We start from the raw sequence: 18,799 nt of genomic DNA on the forward strand, positions 1-18,799 counted from the left end.
GGGAGAGGGCAGGCTCTGAGGCTAGGCAGTCAGCTGCGGATTCGAATCTGACTTGGCCACTTTCCAGCTGTGTGACTTGGAGCATGTGTTTTAATCTCCCTGTAAACAGAAATGGTAACACCTCCCTCCCTGGGTTACTGGGAGGATTAAATAATAAAACCTCTGAGAAGCAGAGCCTGGTGCCTGGTGAGTGCTCAATGAACATAGTTATTATTACCATTAGCACAGTGCAGGGCACACAGTGGGCATTCGGTGATGGTAGCCCTTGTGTCACAGCCAACACTCTGGAACCACGAGTCCTCTCCCCGCCCCCCCGCCCCTGCTCAACTCCTGACTGTCCAGAAATGAGAATCGGAACTTTCACCCAGCATCTTCCCTGTCAGCATGGCGCCAGCATCTCGTTCCAGCCACCTTTCTGCCCCCTGAAGCCCATGCTCCAGCCACTCTGAACCTCTCACTCAGTTCCCTGCATACTTACACCTGAGCCTGTGCTCGGCCTCCCTTCTGCCTTAAGTACCCCCCCACCACTTCCTGTGGATCCTTCCTGTGGGGATTCCCAGCAGTCCAACGAGGCGGAGCCCTTATGCGCCTCCTCAGTGAAGCCTCTCTCACTCCTCACTTTTCTACCCTCCAGTGAGACCAGCTTCACAGCTCCTGGTGATTCTCTGATCCCAGCACACAGGAAGCCATGCTGTCCTTCAGTAATTGGTCTGTCATCCACTAGGCTGTGAACTCTACCAGGCAGGGAACCAGGTCTGACTGTCTCTGTGTCCCCAGATCCCACTTGGCAAGGAGTCCTGCCCACAGTAGGTATCCGCAGATGTCGGTCCCAGCCTGCTGCCCACCCGGCACTCCCTTAGGGGCTGGAGGCGTTGCACACATGCAGGACACGAGGGATTTGTGAGGGCAGCTGAGCAGCAAGGTTTATAGAGGAACCCAGGGCAGCAGCAGGGTGATTATCTGGAACTGGGTCGGCAGGCTCAGGGCACAGCCAGCCTAAGCTGGGGGTCAGGGGCCCATGGCCCCTTCATTCCCCCAGGGGCACAGTGTAGGTGGCATGATGTGGGATGCCCCAGGAAGGGCCAGGGCGTAGGGGTGAGCCTCCCTCCATCAGCCCGGGACAGAGCTGGTGCTGAGGGCCCCATCATTCTGACCAAGGTAGGGGTCCCAGAGACCCCCCTTTGGAGCCAGAGTTAAGAGGGGAAGGGCACCATCCATCCAACCCGTCCATCTGGTGTGGCGATGTGCCAGCAGGTAGAGTCCCACATGCAGAGCTCCCTCTGGGCTGCAGGAGGTGGGGGACCTGGGTGGGCAGGCGGGCGCGGCAGCAGGGGGCCCCCAGGGAGCCTAGTCCAGCGGCCCCTGGAAAATGAGGCGGACACAGCCATGCTCGCCGGTGAGCCAGGCCCCGCAAAAGGGACAAGCAGCGTGGAAAGCGTGGGTGCCATGGGGCAGTGGCGTCTGAGCCCAGTAGCGGGCAGTCTTCTCAGAGCAGACGTGGCCACAAGGTGCGAAGGCGTGGCTGGGCGGCCCGGGGTCCAGGCAGAGGCCGGCCTCCTGGCCGAGCCACAGGGGCACGTAGGGCCCCACGAGGCGGCAGAGAGGACACTCGCGCTCCTGGGGGCCCCGCTCGCGTCGGCAGCCCCAGCCGTGGTAGCCGTGGACGTGGCCACAGCGGACGTAGACCCAGGGCTGCTGCTTGTCAGGTGCCGTGCGGCCACGGGCCGGGCTGGGGAAGGCGAGGGTGCTGAGGCCCACGGGACACTGGGGCCGCGCTGCATTCGCCTCCTGCCTCTGGGCCTCCAGCTGCTTCAGCGTGGGCGCCCGCAGTAGCCCCGCCGGCGTGCGCCACAGCAGCGTAGCTCCACACAGGTCAATGAGGGAGCCGTCCTGCAGCACATTGGACTCGTTTTCCACCTGCAAGGGCAGCAGAAGAGCCTTATTGCCCAAGAGGCTCCTGAACCCCCTGCCACTGGGCCGCCGTGACCCCAGTCAAGCCACCCATCCATCCCACTGAACCTCCCTAGAGAGAGCACTCTGGACCCATGGGGTTGGCTGGGGCAGAGGAGGGGGTTGGACTGGGGCAGAGGAGGGGGGAGGGTGGGGGCAGAGCAGCAGAAAAGACTGAGAAGCCACGTGGGAGGGGAGGCAAGTGGTCCCAGGCAGGCACTGTCCGAAAAAACAGCAACAACAAAAAACACCCAGGCAGGCACCATTCCTTACACTCAGTGGAACGTGGGCCTTGGTCACCTCATCTGTCAAATCAGAAGGCCTGGACCAAAATGGGAGTTTTCTAAAACATTTTCCCAGGCTCTCCCCTAATGGCAGAGGCCAGAAACTCCTCTGTCCAAAACGCTGGGACTTAGCCCAAAGCAGGGGTCCTAAGGGTTGAGGTTAAAAGCAAGGACTCTAGCGCTAGATCATCGGGGTGTGAATGCTGGCCTCAGTATTGACTAACTCTGTGTCCCTGGTCAAGTAACTTATCTTCTCTGTGTCTTAATTTCCTTATCCTCAAGATGGATTTTACTTCCCTGTATAGCAAGTGGTTTTCATGAATGTAAACACTTGGAACGATGCCCAGAACATAGTAGGTGCTCAATAAGTGTGTCCTAGTGAAACGTTCAAGAGCATAATTTTAAAAAGTAATGTTTCCCCAGATCTCCCAATAGAATTGATGCTCTGGAAAGATAAGCCTTGCTTTTCCTCGAGGTTTGGCATCTCCTTGCCCGAGGTGCTCATACCTAGGAAAAGCTCTGCGTGGCCCATTTGAGGATCTTCGCCACATGACGTTGGGCAAAGCCCCTATGTCTCTCTAGGACTCTCCCAGCCCCTAGCATTAGTTCTCTGGTCTGTACCACATGGAGCGTTCACTGTCACCTGTGTCAGAACTACTCCAAGGCCCTTTCCTGCTGGGAGAGAATAAAGCTAAACCCGTGTGAACGCGACAGACATGTTACAAACTGCCAACATTTCAGGCTACAAACTGCTCACACACAGGCCAAGTGTCACCCTCATAGGAGGGTGTGAACTTTTCAGCTGCTGGCATCCTCAAAGCCACTTGGTACTGCATGGTGTGTTTGTGTGGGTGCCACTTCACATCACCCCAGGGACCTCCGGTAGTATGTGGGCTACACTTGGAGATGCTGGTCTGTTCCCCTCTGTGGTGCAAGCGGCACGTGCCCCCAGATGGACCCTGTTGGGGATCCCTTGTGCAGCAGGACTGGAGATCATCTGTCCTGGCTTGGGAAGGGGGAAGGGGAGATTGGGAGGACCCAGGAAGGATGAGGGGGTGGGGAGGAGGGTGGACAGGCCACCTACCAGCTTCCCCCGCTGCTGTGCCGAGCGGCTGTCCCTCAGAGTATATACATTCCCACAGACCGAGATCTCCCGCCAGACACCCGGGGCCGAGTCCTCAGAGAAGCCGCCTGCTGGGTGCATCACCAGGACCCCGTTGGTGGTTAAGCCGTCCATCAGGCCGTCAGGGGTCCGCCATTTGGCTGCCCGCTCCTGGGACCACACGTGGGATCAGATCACATCCCCGAGTGTCCCCCAGCAGGCTGCGAGCCAGGAGTGCTGCCCCTCTACCCTCGAGCTCAGAGGTGGCCCGGAGAGGACTAGAATTGGCGCTGCGTGACCTTGGGCATCACCTGACCTCTCTGAGCCTCGCTTTGCTCATTTGTTAAGTGGGGCTGCTAATCCCCGCATAGGTCATGGTTATGATTACTGCAGGCTGGTCCATCACCCCAGGATGCTGCCCCTCCCCAGCCTACCCCTCGGCTCACTCTCAGATGTAGTGCTGGTCCCTGCCCGGGGGGCTCACTCACTCCAAGGAAGATGTTGCTGGAGGCATCGAAGCCAGCGGCATAGATGCGGGCGGTATAGGGCGGCCGGCGGTCACAGAGGATGCGGCAGGCATAGCGGGAGATGGTGCTCTGGGCAGAGGGGCCCTCGGCAGCCCCTCCTCCAGGGGACGTGTCTGTTACCACAAAGTCGATCATGTTCTCCGTGGAGCGGCCAATCTGTGAGGGAGGGGAGGGCAGGCACAGGAATGCTGTGTGCACAGGTCAGTCCTGCGGGCTTCCCATCCCAGGGTTCCCAGCAGCTGCTCTGTGTGCAGGGTCAGCAAACAAGGAGGGGACAGCACCATCCCAGCTCCCTGGGGGTCTCCACATCCAATCACTGGTGTCTGTGTTTCTCCTTCTCTGTCTCCCGCCCAGTTCCTGGAAGCACCCCACTCAATTAAAAACTAGCTGATTCGCGGATAGAACAGTGAAAGGGTAACGGACACCCATAGTCTGGGAATGTTCAGATGTTAGTAGAAAATAGTGAATTTTTGGTAAATATTTACTATATATCATGTTAAGCATTTCGTGTGCAATATCTCAGTTAATCTTCCCAACGATGCCCTGGGGTGGGACTATAATGGGCCCCACTTTATAGATGAGGAAACCAAGGCCCAGAGAGGTTAAGCGACCCTTGCCCAAAGTCATCCAGCTACTAACTGACGGAGCTGGGAGCAGAAGCCAGGCAGTGCGACTCTCACAACACACTCTGAACTCCTAAACTGTATGCCTCCCGCAGGTGGGAGTCCAGGCTTGGGTCTGAATCTTGATCCAGCCACTGACTTCCTGTGTGACTGGGAAGTCAACAACCCTCACTGGGGTGTCCTGCTTCCTCATCTGAAGAGTGATCCACTGCACTGAGGACACAAAGTACCTGCCCCGTGGCCACGAGCCACCCCCTGGAACGCCTGCAGAGCTGAGTGTCCAGGCCTGGTGGTCCAGTGGCCAAGGCTTGTGGAGGCACCCGAGCATACCTGGAACATGTCTGTGTCACTGTCATGTGTGTACTCGACTATGACCGAGTGGCTCCGGGACAGTGTGTACGAGATGCTGTGCTGGCCACGGTTGCTCAGTGCCTGGTGACAGAAAGGAGAAGTCACTTTCCCGGGCATGTGGCCAGGAGAAGGGTGAGCCTCTAAGCCAGAAGCTGGAGCCCAAGGCCCAGTGGCCACTTCCTAGGGAAGGGGCGGCTCCACCCTTTGCAGAGGGTGTATTGTGCAGTTGACACTTTACACAGGTTACCTTGTTTGATCCCTAAAGCCACCCGAAGGAGGCATGGTTATCATTTCCGATTTACAGTTGAGGGAACTGCAGCTCCAAGAGGAGAAGAAACTGGCCTAAGTTCTAACAGCTGGAAACAGCAGAGCCCGAATTCTAACCCAAACCCTCTGCAGCCAAAGGCCTTTCCTTTGTCATTGCTGTGTGACTGTCACATCCCCTCTCTGAGCCTTGGCCGCCTCTAAAATGATGCTGACCACTTCCATCCAACGAATGGGGTCTGGTGGTCAAGGAAACACTGTGCAGACTGTAACACATGGCAAGGGATCTCCCACCAGCACCATTTCTCTGGGGCAGTGAGTGAAGACACAGTGGGCTCCCCTGCTCCAGCGGGGCTGTGGGCAGGTAGGACTGGGAAGACCAGCACCCAGGACTGCTAGGACAAGCTGCTTGCCTTGGACACAAGCGGTGTGGAGATATGGTGCATGACGTCCGGCTTCACTCCATTGGCGTGTGGCCGGCGGTTCAGTGCCAGGCGGCTTCGGCGGCGGCCCTTGTCCCCACTTGCCAGACACCCATTGTAGCTGTGGATGTGAGGGATAAGAAGAAAGGGTTGCAGGGAGAGAGAGAGAAAGTGAGCCCCTGAGAGACTAGGAGGAACTGCCAACTTCTGGGCAGATCCTACCTTAATAAACAAGCCCTAGAACCACCCACAACTAGAAGACCCTACTCTATCCAATTGGTGCCTTCGGGGAGTGGGGTGGGGGTCAGAATATCCTCAAAAGGCCTTGCATCCAATTAACCAGTGTTTTCTGGATTCCTGAACCATGCCTGGCCGGGTGCCAGGTGCTGGCATGGTATAGTGACACACCACAGTCAGTTCTGTGCCCTAAGTTTTTCAAGAAACCTGGGTGCCACCTGCCATGATCCAGGCACAAGCCAAGTGTGCCCCAGGCCCAGAGACAGGAGAAGGGAATTCTGGCCCCAGGATCAGGTTTCTAAGAGAGGGGACACCCATACTGGGCCTTGAAGAACTAGAAAGGATTCACCTTTAGCAAACTGTCATTAATTATATCACAAGTACTACCGGAAACCAGAATGAAAGAAAAAAAACAGACCCACAATGCCACTACCTCCATATCGCCACACACATCAAATTTCTACCTTCCTTTCCAGCTCTCGTCCGGAGGGAATGATTGTGGAAGGCAAAGATGGAGTGAGTCATAACCTTGATCGCTGCCATGTACCGGAGCCTCCCGTGTTCTTGGTGCTTCGCATTATTAATTACCTAATGGAACGTGTGCAACGTCCTGCCAGGCAAGTATCTTTCTTCTCATTATACGAATGAGGAAAATTGAGGCTCAGGGAGATAAAATGACTTGCCTGAGGTCCCAGGCTAGTCAGTGGGAAAAGTCTAGATGTGAACTCGGGTCTGTCTGACTCCAGCCTCTTCTGCAGAAGACTTTCTGTAGGAGGGCTCACCCTGAGCAAAGGCCTTGAGGCTGGAAGGGTTTGGTGAGATCACAGAGTGATGATTTGGGTGGTAAAGTGCAGCAGGGGAAAATGAACTTGGTGGGAGGGCCCTGAACACCAGGCTGAGGATTCCGGACTTTATTCCATAAGCAGTGGGGAGCCATGGGAGGTTTGGCGGCAGGAAGTGAAAAGGATGAATAGCTGGCAAATACAGCTGAGGACCACTTGAATCAGAATCTTCCCCGGCCTCACACATGGAGATTCTGATTCTGTAGGTTTGGGATGGGCCTGTCAATGGGTATTTTCCAATGTGCTCGCCAGGTGGCTCTGATGTCCAGCCAGTGTGGGGCTTCACTGCCCTGCAGAGAACAAATGGCAGTCAAGAGGGCCTGTCCCCTTAGGTCTGAGCTCTCCCTCATCAGTGGCCTCACCCTCAGCTGCAGTGCCAGCTCTTCCTTTGGGACATCGAGCAGCTGCTTTTTTTTTTTTTTTTTTTGAAAGTGTGGAGTCCTAACCACTGGACCACCAGGGAATTCCGAAGCAGCTGCTTTTCTAATGCAAGCACCCCTGAGAGGGGCATCACTTTTGCCCTTGTAAGCTCTTCCCACATATGGGGGGTGGGACAGTTCAGGACACAGGCTGGGGGCTCAGACTGGCCTGGCTTAAATCCTGGCTTTCCCGCTTATCATATGACCTCTGTAACATGGGGTTAATTTATCAGGACCTACCTCACAGGTTCATTGTGAGAACTAAAGGAGATAAAGCATTTAAAAATGCTTGGCACAGAGTTTGGCATATATATAGCAAGCCCTTGGTAAGTGTTAGCTATTATTATTATTATTACTGAAAAAAAAGTACATGGCATGTACATGTCAACAAACAGTAGCCATTATTATTTCTAAATAATCATCACAATGATAACATAGCTTATCATATACTTTCTTTGGGGTAGAGAGAGAGGCCAAAAGGAGGTACAGACAGGGGAGGAAGGAGAGGAATTTTTGCCTGGGGCAAGAGCTAGGTGGGTGGTGCAGAGATCCTGGTCAGGTGAAGACCAGGAAGGGATGAGCTCTACTCAGCCACCAACTCATGTCTCTTCCTCTCTCCTGGCCTCAGTTTCCTCATCTGTAGCATGAGGGTCAGCTGTAGCTTAGCAAAAGTTCACTAGACCTAGAGTAAAAAGCCCTGGGTCCAAATCCCAGCCCTGCCACTTACCAGCTGTGTGCCCTTGGGCCAGTCACTTCCCCTCTCTGAGCCTCGGTTTCCTCACCTCCTTCCTCACAGCATCTTTGTGAAGATTGAAATGAAATAATGTCCATGAAAGGGCTCGGCACAGGCCTGCCTCCCAGAACACTTGGTGTGTGCCAGGCACTGTCCTACGTGCTTTACAGAAATCACCTCATTCATTCCTTCCAACAACCCTCTGAGGTATTATTATTAGCATCCCTATTGGGAAATGGGAAAACAGAGGCACAGGGAAGTTAAGCAACTTGCAAGGCAGGATTTGAACCAAGCAGTTTTGCTGGAGAACCAGAGTTCTTCACCTCAGACTACACACACTAGGTGCTTTATGAAAGGCAGCTGGTGTTACTTTCTTCTGCTCAGAAACGTGGGTGGGCAGTTAGAGTTGTCTCAGTAATTTATGAAAAATGGGAAGATAAAATAATAATTATGAATTGAGGTGGGCTTGGTCAACTTTGTCTCTCAGCTGGGAAGGTGAGGAGGGACAAACAGCAGAAGGCCCTAAGTGGGGAGAGCCGGGGCCCTTGGTCTGGCTGTCCTGTGGGGTGCCTGGTGCCCCGCCCCACCTGAACCAGGGAGGCTCACCCCAGAACGATGAGTTCACCATACTTGATGGGCTCCTCCCCTGGCTGTGCATCTTCACTGGGAGAAGAGAGGACACAAGAGTCCTGGTTCTCTGGGTGCTGGAGGTCTGAGGTTCGGGGGGAGCCCACTTCAGGGTTTCCTTCCAACACCATTCTGGGCAGAGTGGGAGAGGAGAAAAAGAGCTTTGCAGCCTTCCACCCCAGCCCCCTCAATGCCAGCTCCAGCCTGCTGCAGGCCACCTAGGCTAACAACAGAGTGACCTTTCACCCACTCTGTTGCTATGGCAACCACTTCACTTCTGCCTCCCCTAAACTGACAGGATTGCTGGGATACCAGGGAAGGGAGATGGATGGGATGGAACCAAGAGGGTGGGGCTGCACAGAGGGTCAGAATATTTGGCAGGGGCAGAAGGATGGACCAACTTGGGGTGGCCAGAAGCTTCTTTTTGGCCAGGACCTCAGTCTGGGATGTGCTTGGAAGAAAGTCACCCCAGGAGTTGGGGGCCCTTACTGCTCATCCTTCACTCAGTTCCTGGGTTTGGCTCTCAGCCCCAGGACCTCTGAGTAACACTTCTGTCAGGTTTTTGGAATCTACCTGTCCATCTTAATCTTTCTGCCCCTTTGCCGGTCTAGGCCTCTGTCTGTCTGTCTGTTTTCTCAGTGACTCTCTGTCCCCGCCGCTGTCCTTTTCGCCATCTCTCTACCCACGCTCCTCCCCATCTCCGCCTGTCTGGCCACCTCTACCTCCCCATCCATCTGCCCCAGTGTCCCCATCTTGTCCTCGCCCTGCGGGCAGGCCTCTGGACCCCTCCCCGGTGCACCCCCCTCCCTCCCTCAGGTGTCAGTCTGCAGTCCCCGGGCCGCCCGGGTCTCTGGAGGCCTGTGGGGGCGGCGCTCCCCCCTCCCGCTCGGGCTGCAGCAGAGCTGGTCCCCGCAGGAAGCCTGTTTGGAAAATATCCCAGCGCAGGAGGGACTGCGCCGGGGCAGGCCGGCGCCCCGCGCCCGGGGCAGGCACAATGACAGCCCAGCACATACGCAGATACACACCCGGCGGCCCCTCCACACAAACACGCGCGCTCACACACACAGTCCAGCACAACCCGAGCCCCGCGGGCAGTGCCCGGACGGGCGCAGAGTCCACCCTCGACCCGCCACAGCAGGCGCGATCGCGCAAAGAGCCACAGGCGCCCGCCCTCAGACCAAGTACCCCTGCCACCCAGACACTCAAACACGCCCCCAGCGTCCGCTGGGGCCCGCCCGGCGAAGCCCCCGCCCCCTCCGCCCCGGCGGCCTCACCTGGCCGAGCTCCGGCCTCCGCTCGGCGCCTCTCCCTCTGCGCCTCCCTCCTGCTCGGCCCTGGGGCTGCCGCGGCGGGATGGGCCCGGCCCGCGGCGGCTCCGCGCTGCCTCGTCACGGAGACACCCGGAGCCGAGGGAGGGGTACGGGCGCCAACAGCCACGCTCCGCCCCCTGTCCTTATGCCCCGCCCCGTGTAAGCCCCGCCCCACTCAAGACTCCGCCCCTTGCGGCGAAGCTCTTCCCCAGTCGGCGGAGCCCCGCCCTTTCGCAGGAAACCACGCCCCTTATGTGGCCCCGCCTTCGGGCCTTGGAAGCCCCGCCCACCACTCTATTTTAGGAACTCCCCCGCCCAACTTCGCCAGCTCTGGGACTCTTAGGTAGTATACGAGACCCCTCCCCCAGTTTGGGCTCCCCTGACCCCGCCCTCATTTCTGGGGACTCCCGAGTTCTCCTTGAGACCCTGGCGCCCCCTCCCCCACCGCGGTCTAGGACCTTCCCACTGGGCTGGAGGCCCCTTTCCCCACCTTAGGCCAGGGACTCTCCACCTCCTGCCCGAGAACTCGCCTCCCAGATGGGGAAGCTGCGGAATTAGAGGAGAGAGGCAGGGGCGGGAAGGAGAGAGAAGGAAAATACTAGAGGAGGCGGAGGAGGGGGTGTGCGTCAGCAGGAAGGAGAGGAAAGCCGCCGCGTTTGACTCCAGTAGCAGACCTGTCTTCCCCCACCAAGCTCGGCTGCTTTCTCGCTGAGCAACCTCCGGCTGACTCGGGGCCCCCCAGGTGTCTAGGAACTCCTCTCTCTCTCCCGCCAGCTTGCACACACTACCTGAGATGCCGCAAAGGGGATGGAGACCTTTGGGGATTTGCAGTCCCCTCCGGTCCTGGGCTTGCAAGAGATCTCGTCTATCAGTCTGTGCCAGGTGCTATGTGCTGTGCTTTGAACAAAATAAGCCCTTTAATTCTTGGGAGACAGGCACTATAATCACCCATTTTACAGATGAGAAAACAGAGATTTAGGAACCTGACTTGGTCGTGGTTATTTTCCTAGAAAGGGCCCAAGAGTGGATCTCAGCTATGTGACTCCTAAGTCCGGACTCCTAACTTCTATACCTTGTTGTTATGACTTGGGAAGGCTGGACAGCACTCAGAGGTGCAGAGCCAGAGAGACCCAGAGATGCATCAGATAAGATCCCTAAAGCTCATTATCTCTTGGTCTGTTTGGAACTATAACCAAGAGCTGGGGGAAGCCCAGAGGGTGGACCTTTAATTTGCATCTTTGGAGTGCATGTTTTATTGAGGAAATCAAGGAAGGCTGCACAGAGGAGGCCACCTTTGGCCCCAGTCAAGAAGGATAAGTGAAAGTTTGCCCACACATTCCTGAGAGGGGGCACACTTCCCCTCCGTCTCCCCAACTTGTTGTTTATGAAGCTGCCCGTCTCCAAGACTCCTCCTGGGCCCCACCACATCTACACACCCCACTAACTCCGCCACCTAAAAATAGTCCAAGATACCAACTGCTTTGCCAACTGTTCTGGGGCCCCAGCAGCCAGATGAAACAGGAAAGCAGCTGACAGCACACCCTTTGAGGACAAAAGCAGTCATTAATCAAAGAGAAACTCCCTGAGAGGCCACCACAGGGCAGGCTGGACTGCTGAGCTGCCGGCAGCAGGTCATACAAATCCTGCACCACAGGGTAGCTTCCATCCCTGACTGCCTACAGTATGCCCACCTGCATGCCAGGTATGCACAGCCATAATAGATCGCAGGGACACTGCGACAGTCTTACTCCCCTTTGCACTCCCAGCTTCCAGCACATTTTCTGCCAGAGCAGGCCCTCTGTGAACACGTACTGAATTACTGTTAGAATTCCCAGTTTACAGATGAGAAAAGTGAGGCTGGGGTGGGGGTGGGCAGCCAGGTCACACAGCCAGGCAAGTATGGAACTGACGTTTGACCAGAGCCCCCGTGCTATGACCCGACACCAGACTGCAGGAAGGGCTAAGAGAGGTTCCAAGGCTTTGTCCCAGGAGGCAGAGATTTCTCCTGTGGTAGAGCACTGGGCTTGGAGCTGCATGGTGGGTACAGCCAGACCAGGAGGGACCTCTGGGAGCACGTGATGAGCCTGATTGAAGCATTGCATTGTCCAGGTCAGGGAGAGGAAGGGTGAGTTGGAACACCACCAACAGACACAGAATCTCAAGTCCCAGCCTTGGCTTCTGGCTCTAAGGCCCATGCTCTGTCCTAAGAACTCCAGCTTCGGGACTTCCCTGGTGGTCCAGTGGCAAAGGCTCCGCGCTCCCAACGCAGGGGGGTCTGGGTTTGATCCCTGGTCAGGGAACCAGATCCCACGTGCCGCAACTAAGACCTGGTGCGGCCAAATAAATAAATAAATATTAAAAAAAAAAAGAACTCCAGCTTCTTAATCTCTCTAGACATCACTTCCTGTATTTATAAAATGGGAATAATAATAGTACCTTCCTGAAGTGGGATAAAAATGTGCAGTATTGTTTTGAAAACCTTTTTGTTCAGCCCCTCCCCTCTCTCTTCAATCTAGATCTTGACCCTATTGCTTCTTTTTTTTTGGCTGCTTTGGGTCTTAGGCGAGTGGGGGCTACTCTTTGCTGCGGTGTGCAGGCTTCTCATTGTGGTGGCTTCTCTTGTTGCAGAGCACGGGCTCTAGGCATGTGGGCTTCAGTAGTTGCAGCATGCAGGCTCATTAGTTGTGGCACGTGGGCTCTAGAGCGCAGGCTCAGCAGTTGTGGCGCACCGGCTTAGTTGCTCTGCGGCATGTGGGATATTCCCGAACCAGGGCTCAAACCCGTGTCCCCTGCATTGGTAGGCAGATTCTTAACCACTGCTCCACCAGGGGAGTCCCAACCCTATTGCTTTTTAAAAAGGGGACAAAGAAAGGAACAAGATACAGCCCGTATTTCTTCAATTCTTGGGTTCAAGTGCCCAGAGATAGGGGCTGGCATAAACAGTTTGGAAGAGTATTTGTGCATCTAGTTGAGAAAGGATGTTGAAAACAAACAAACAAACCAACAACAAACGCTTTCTGGGCTAAGAGATTTGCAGAGGAATGGATAAGGAAGAGCTAAGATGCTGAGCTGTGCCTTTGAGGCCTTGTTGTAGATAGAAGCGTGGGGCTGGGAAAAGACAGACCCCTCAGATAGATTTAGGGATCCAAACCCTATTCCTTCAGAGTCCAAACTTGATTGGATCAGCTTGTGGAACAATTTATGTTCTAGGACATTGTTGAAAACAATAGAGAACTCAGCTGGCAATGAGTGGAGTTTAACAGCTGGGTGTGGTCAGGGAGAGTCAGTCAAGGAGAGCTCTGCCCAAATCAGTCATCCTAGGTGACTGCGGTGGGCATGCAGACTGAGGACCAAGGACAGAGGCTTTAAACTCAGGCTGTGGGAAAGGGGGATGGACTTTACTAAAATAATCCACCCAGTCACTAAACAAGCAAATAACAATAGTAAGCCCTTGGGGGGTGGCAAATGCAAAGGTGCCACAATATATTATCTAAAATCTTCAGTTTCCAACAGGAAAGGATGACACATAGACTAGGAAAAAACCAGGCAGATGTTGTCAGGATGTGGGGAAATCGGCACCCTCACACACTGACCGTGGGATTGTAAAATGCTGCAGCCACTTGGGAAAATAGTCCAGCATTGCTTCCGACAGTTAAACATAGTTACCATGTGACCCAGCAACTCCACTCCTAGGGATAGGCCCAAGAGAAATGAAAACATATGCCCACACAAAAATTTTTACACACATATTTATGGTAGCATTATTCATAATAGCCAAAACGTGGACAACCCAAGTGTTCATCAATTGTTGAATGGATAAACAAAATGTAGTATATCTATACAATGGAATATTATTCAGCCATAGAAAGGAACAAAGTACTGATATATGCTACAACCTTGAAAACATTATGCTAAGTGAAAGAAGTCAGTCATAAAACACTGCATATTGTATGATTTCATTTACAAGAAATATCAAAATAGGAAAATCTATAGACAGAAAGCGGATTAGTGCTCATTTAGCCCGGGAGGGATGGTGGAATGAGGGGTGATAGCTAAAGGGTATGAGTTTCTCTTTGAGGTAATGAAAATGTTCCGAAATTGACTGTGGTGATGGTTACATGTATCCATGAACATACCCAAAACCACTAAGCTGTACACTTTAAATTGGTGAATTGTATGATATGTGAATTATATCTCAATATAGCTTTTACTAAAAAAGAACAAAATAGAACAAAACAAAACAAGCAAAAAATAATAACATTGAGTAGAAGAAGCTAAACAGCAGAATTCATACTCTATAATTATATAATTATATTGATTATATTAATTATATAATCATACTCTATAATTATATTGATATAAATCTCAAAAATAGTCCAAACTAAGCTGTGTCAGTTCAAGATGCTTACTTTGGTGGTAAAACTAATTAGAAAGGCAAGGAAGTTAACACCCTGAAAATCAGGCTGGAAGGAGAACAGCGGGCGCTCTGGGGTGCTGTCTGGGGTGCTGTCCAGGTTGCTGTTTGGTGTCTTGACAGAGTGGCACTCACCTGAGTGCTCGTTTAATGTTTGTTAAGCTCTACATTTATGTTGTGTGAGCTTTTGGTTTGTTTATTGTATTTTATAATAAAAATGTTAAAAATAAGATGAGTTGGTTCAGGGGTGTCCCTGGTGGCTCAATGGTTAAGAATCCACCTGCCATTGTAGGGGACATGGGTTCAAACCCTGGTCCGGGAAGATTCCACATGCCGCGGAGCAACTGAGCCGATGCGCCACAACTACTGAGCCTGCGCTCTAGAGCCCGTGAGCCACAACTACTGAAGCCCACGCACCCAGAGCCTATGCTTCACAACGAGAGAAGCCACCACAATGAGAGGCCCATGCGCCACAATGAACAGTAGCCCCCGCTCGCTGCAACTAGAGAAAAACCTGCACACAGCAACGAAGACCCAACACAGCCAAAAATGAATAAAATAAAATAAATAAATTTATTTTAAAAAAGAAAGAAAAAAGAAGAGTTGGTTCAATCAAACCCTCACATTCTGTAATTTGAATGGGTAGGGAGTTGTTCCAGCTGAAAAGTCAGGATGTAGAGGAGGCTGGTGAGGCTGAGATAGCCATGGCCAGAGTGAGTGAAGAGGAGCTGAGGAAGCCAGTGACAGCAGGTGCACAGACAGAAGAAAAGCTATGGGAAGGGATAAGAAGGGCCCCTAGAGCTTCAAATGTTGATAGCTTGATTTATTCATTTATTTACCCACTGATCAACAGTGTTATTAAGTACTTGCTTTGGGTCACACCAATGAACCTACTTCTCCCTAATCCCTTAATCCCCAGTGCTGCATCCCCAGAAATCATGTTTATCTTTGTGATATCATTCCCTGGCCACAGCTAAAGGGAATAGGGGTGCCAACGTAACCCAGGCTGGGCCAATCACCTTATGTCTGTTGGGAATTTGGAATGGAGACTCAGAGATAGCTTTTTTCTGCTGTAGAGTTGGAGAATCATGGAAAACTGGTTTTGCTATGCCAAAGCTTCACCCTTGGTGGGCACCTGACCTAAGTCTCAAGAGACACTGGGGGATAATTGAACTAACTGCTTTGCCACTGGATACAAGAACTGCCACTTCCATCCTAGGTCATGAAAATTATCCCTACTTACAACTCAGCCTCTACCATATTTGGACAGTTCCATAGTTTTTATGATTGTTACTTTCAAACCCCACTCCTGGCACCAATTTCTGTATTATTTATGGGTTGTATATGGAGGAAAAAAAAGAGGAGAGATTCCATAATTAGATGCAACAGGGTATTACAGAATCCTAGTGTGAGAGACATTTGATATATTTTTGGCTGTCCATAATCTGAAACCTTTTCCTGTGTGTGTGTGTGTGTGTGTGTGTGTGAACCCAACTTGATGAGACAGAGACTAGTTCCAACTATAAAGGTTGAAAATGCCAGGTATTCCCTTTCCCAGCATCCCTTGCATCTAGGGTGCAGACACATGTCTTAGATTCTTCCAGGCAGAGGCATCTGCTTCAGACTGAATCAGAGGCTATTTCCTAAAGAAGCAGATGTGGAGGAGACAGTGGCTATGTCCAATTTCAGAAGTAGCAGTAAAAGTATTTCCAACGGCAGAATCTGCAGCCCTCCGCCAGCGGTGCCAGTGGTGAAGATGCTATGCCCAGCGTGGGCAGTGGTGTATTCTTAGGACCAGTTCTGTGTCACGATTTTGGGTGTGTTCCCACTTGCCTAGCTACTGTGCCTAGTTCCCTGAACAGCCTGGAGATCCTGTGAGTTACTGAGTATCCTTCATAAATTTTCTTCCTGCTTAGGTTGACCAGAATTGGCTTCTGTACTTGAAATTAAGAACCTTGACAGACACCCTTAGAAACCTGAAAGCAGTTCTTCCTGAGGAGTGGCAACAGACAGCAGGAACCTGAAAGGAACCGTCTCTCCCCACTTTTTGTCTCTTTGTCTCTCTGTATGTTGGCATCACTCTTCCCTCCCTTCAGACCAACATACTTGTTCTGAGGTAGGAAGTGGCTGCTCCACATCTCCCAAGTTTTGATATCTTCTCCTTTCAGGAAGCCAGTCCAAATTGAGAATAGAATTCCTAACTTTTGATGAAAAATCACAAGGGGAGGAACTCTGGCCCAGCTTGGGTGAGATGCTCGCTCCTGGCCAGTCAACTACAGATAGGCAGGATCACGTCATATAAAAATAGTTGCTGGGTCCAACCCCATGGATTGGAGGTGCATTTTCAGAGAGTGGGGGAACATCAAGGTCATGGATTGGACCTAAATGTGTCCACTACAAAAGGCAGTTGCGGGCTTCCCTGGTGGCGCAGTGGTTGAGAGTCCGCCTGCCGATGCAGGGAACACGGGTTCATGCCCTGGTCCGGGAAGATCCCACACGCCGCAGAGCGGCTGGGCCCGTGAGCCACGGCCGCTGAGCCTGCGCGTCCGGAGCCTGTGCTCCGCAACGGGAGAGGCCACAACAGTGAGAGGTCCGTGTACCACAAAAAAAACAAAAACAAAAACAAAAACATATGATCATCTCAATAGATGCAAAAAAATCTTTTGACAAAATTCAACACCCATTTTGATAAAAACTCTCTGGAAAGTGGACATAAATGGAACCTACCTCAACATAATAAAGGCCATATATGACAAACCCACAGCAAACATCATTCTCAATGGTGAAAAACTGAAAGCATTTCCTCTAAGATCAGGAACAAGACAAGGATGTCCATTCTCACCACTATTATTCAACATAGTTTTGGAAGTCCTAGCCACGGCATCAGAGAAGAAAAAGGAATTCAAGTGGGAAAAGAAGAAGTAAAACTGTCACTGTTTGCAGATGACATGATACTATACATAGAGAATCCTAAAGATGCCACCAGAAAACTACTAGAGCTAATCAATGAATTTGGTAAAGTTGCAGGATACAAAATTAATGCACAGAAATCTCTTGCATTCCTATACACTAACAACAAAAGATCAGAAAGAGAAATGAAGGAAACAATCCCATTCACCACTGCAACAAAAAGAATAATATACCTAGGAATAAACCTACCTAAGGAGGTAAAAGACCTGTACTCAGAAAACTATAAGACACTGATGAAAGAAATTGAAGATGACACAAACAGATGGAGAGATATACCATGTTCTTGGATTGGAAGAATCAATATTGTGAAAATGACTATACTACCCAAAGCAATCTACAGATTCAATGCAATCCCTATCAAATTACCAGTGGCATTTTTTACAGAACTAGAACAAAAAAATCTTAAAATTTGTATGGAGACACAAAAGACCCCGAATAGCCAAAGCAGTCTTGAGGTAAAAAAACGAAGCTGGAGGAATCAGACTCCCTAACTTCAGACTATGGTACAAAGCTACAGTAATCAAGACAATATGGTACTGGCACAAAAACAGAAACATAGATCAATGGAACAGGATAAAAGCCCATAGATAAACCCACACACCTATGGTCAACTAATGTATGACAAACGAGGCAAGGCTATACAATGGAGAAAAGATAGTGTCTTCAGTAAGTGGTGCTGGGAAAACTGGACAGCTACATGGAAAAGAATGAAATTAGAGCACTCCCTAACACCATACACAAAAATAAACTCAAAATGGATTAGAGGGCTTCCCTGGTGGCGCAGTGGTTGAGAGTCCGCCTGCCGATGCAGTGGACACGGGTTTGTGCCCCGGTCCGGGAAGATCCCACATGCCGCGGAGTGGCTGGGCCCGTGAGCCATGGCCGCTGAGCCTGCGCATCCGGAGCCTGTGCTCCGCAACGGGAGAGACCACAACAGTGAGAGGCCCGCGTACCGCAAAAAAAAAAAAAAAAGGATTAGAGACCTAAATGTAAGACTGGACACTATAAAACTCTTAGAGGAAAACATAGGAAGAACACTCTTTGACATAAATCACAGCAAGATATTTTTTGATCCACCTCCTAGAGTAATGGAAATAAAAACAAAAATAAACAAATGGGACCTAATGAAACTTAAAAGTTTTTGCAAAGCAAAGGAAACTACAAACAAGACAAAAAGACAACCCTCAGAATGGGAGAAAATATTTGCAAACGATTCAACCGACAAAGGATTAATCTCCAAAATATATAAACAGCTCATGCAGCTCAATATTAAAAAAACAAACAACCCAATCCAAAAATGGGCAGAAGACCTAAATAGACATTTCTCCAAAGAGGACATACAGATGGCCAAGAAGCACATGAAAAGCTGCTCAGCATCACTAATGATTAGAGAAATGCAAATCAAAACTACAATGAGGCAATGAGGTATCAGCTCACACCAGTTAGAATGGGCATCATCAGAAAATCTACAAACAACAAATGCTGGAGAGGGTGTGGAGAAAAGGGAACCCTCTTGCACTGTTGGTGGGAATGGAAATTGATACAGCCACTATGGAGAACAGTATGGAGGTTCCTTAAAAAACTAAACATAGAATTACCATATGACCCAGCAATCCCACTGCTGGGCATATACCCAGAGAAAACCATAATTCAAAAAGATACATGCACCCCAATGTTCATTGCAGCACTATTTACAATAGCCAGGTCACGGAAGCAACCTAAAT

At 51.5% G+C, this 18,799-nt stretch overlaps 1 protein-coding gene across 3 annotated transcripts; it reads right to left on the reverse strand.

The window, feature by feature from the left end:
- Positions 1 to 696: 696 nt before the first annotated feature.
- PELI3 (pellino E3 ubiquitin protein ligase family member 3) lies at positions 697 to 9,813 on the reverse strand. Of its 3 annotated transcripts, XM_079928462.1 has the most exons (8): positions 9,656 to 9,813; positions 8,361 to 8,513; positions 7,749 to 7,820; positions 5,515 to 5,644; positions 4,817 to 4,918; positions 3,825 to 4,019; positions 3,319 to 3,507; positions 697 to 1,917 (listed from the first exon to the last, which is right to left on the reverse strand). In XM_079928462.1, the coding sequence occupies exons 2-8, from the start codon at positions 8,510 to 8,512 to the stop codon at positions 1,348 to 1,350; spliced, it is 1,410 nt and encodes a 469-aa protein (XP_079784588.1). In that variant the 5' UTR covers position 8,513; positions 9,656 to 9,813; the 3' UTR covers positions 697 to 1,347. The 3 variants fall into 3 exon arrangements, with proteins under 3 accessions (XP_079784588.1, XP_079784589.1, XP_079784590.1); XM_079928463.1 differs by lacking the exon at positions 7,749 to 7,820; XM_079928464.1 differs by lacking the exons at positions 7,749 to 7,820; positions 8,361 to 8,513; positions 9,656 to 9,813 and adding an exon at positions 6,225 to 6,333.
- Between the last annotated feature and the right edge of the window lie 8,986 nt (positions 9,814 to 18,799).

The sequence above is a fragment of the Stenella coeruleoalba genome (genome assembly GCF_951394435.1).
Source record: "Stenella coeruleoalba genome assembly, chromosome: 8".
NCBI lineage: Eukaryota > Metazoa > Chordata > Mammalia > Artiodactyla > Delphinidae > Stenella > Stenella coeruleoalba.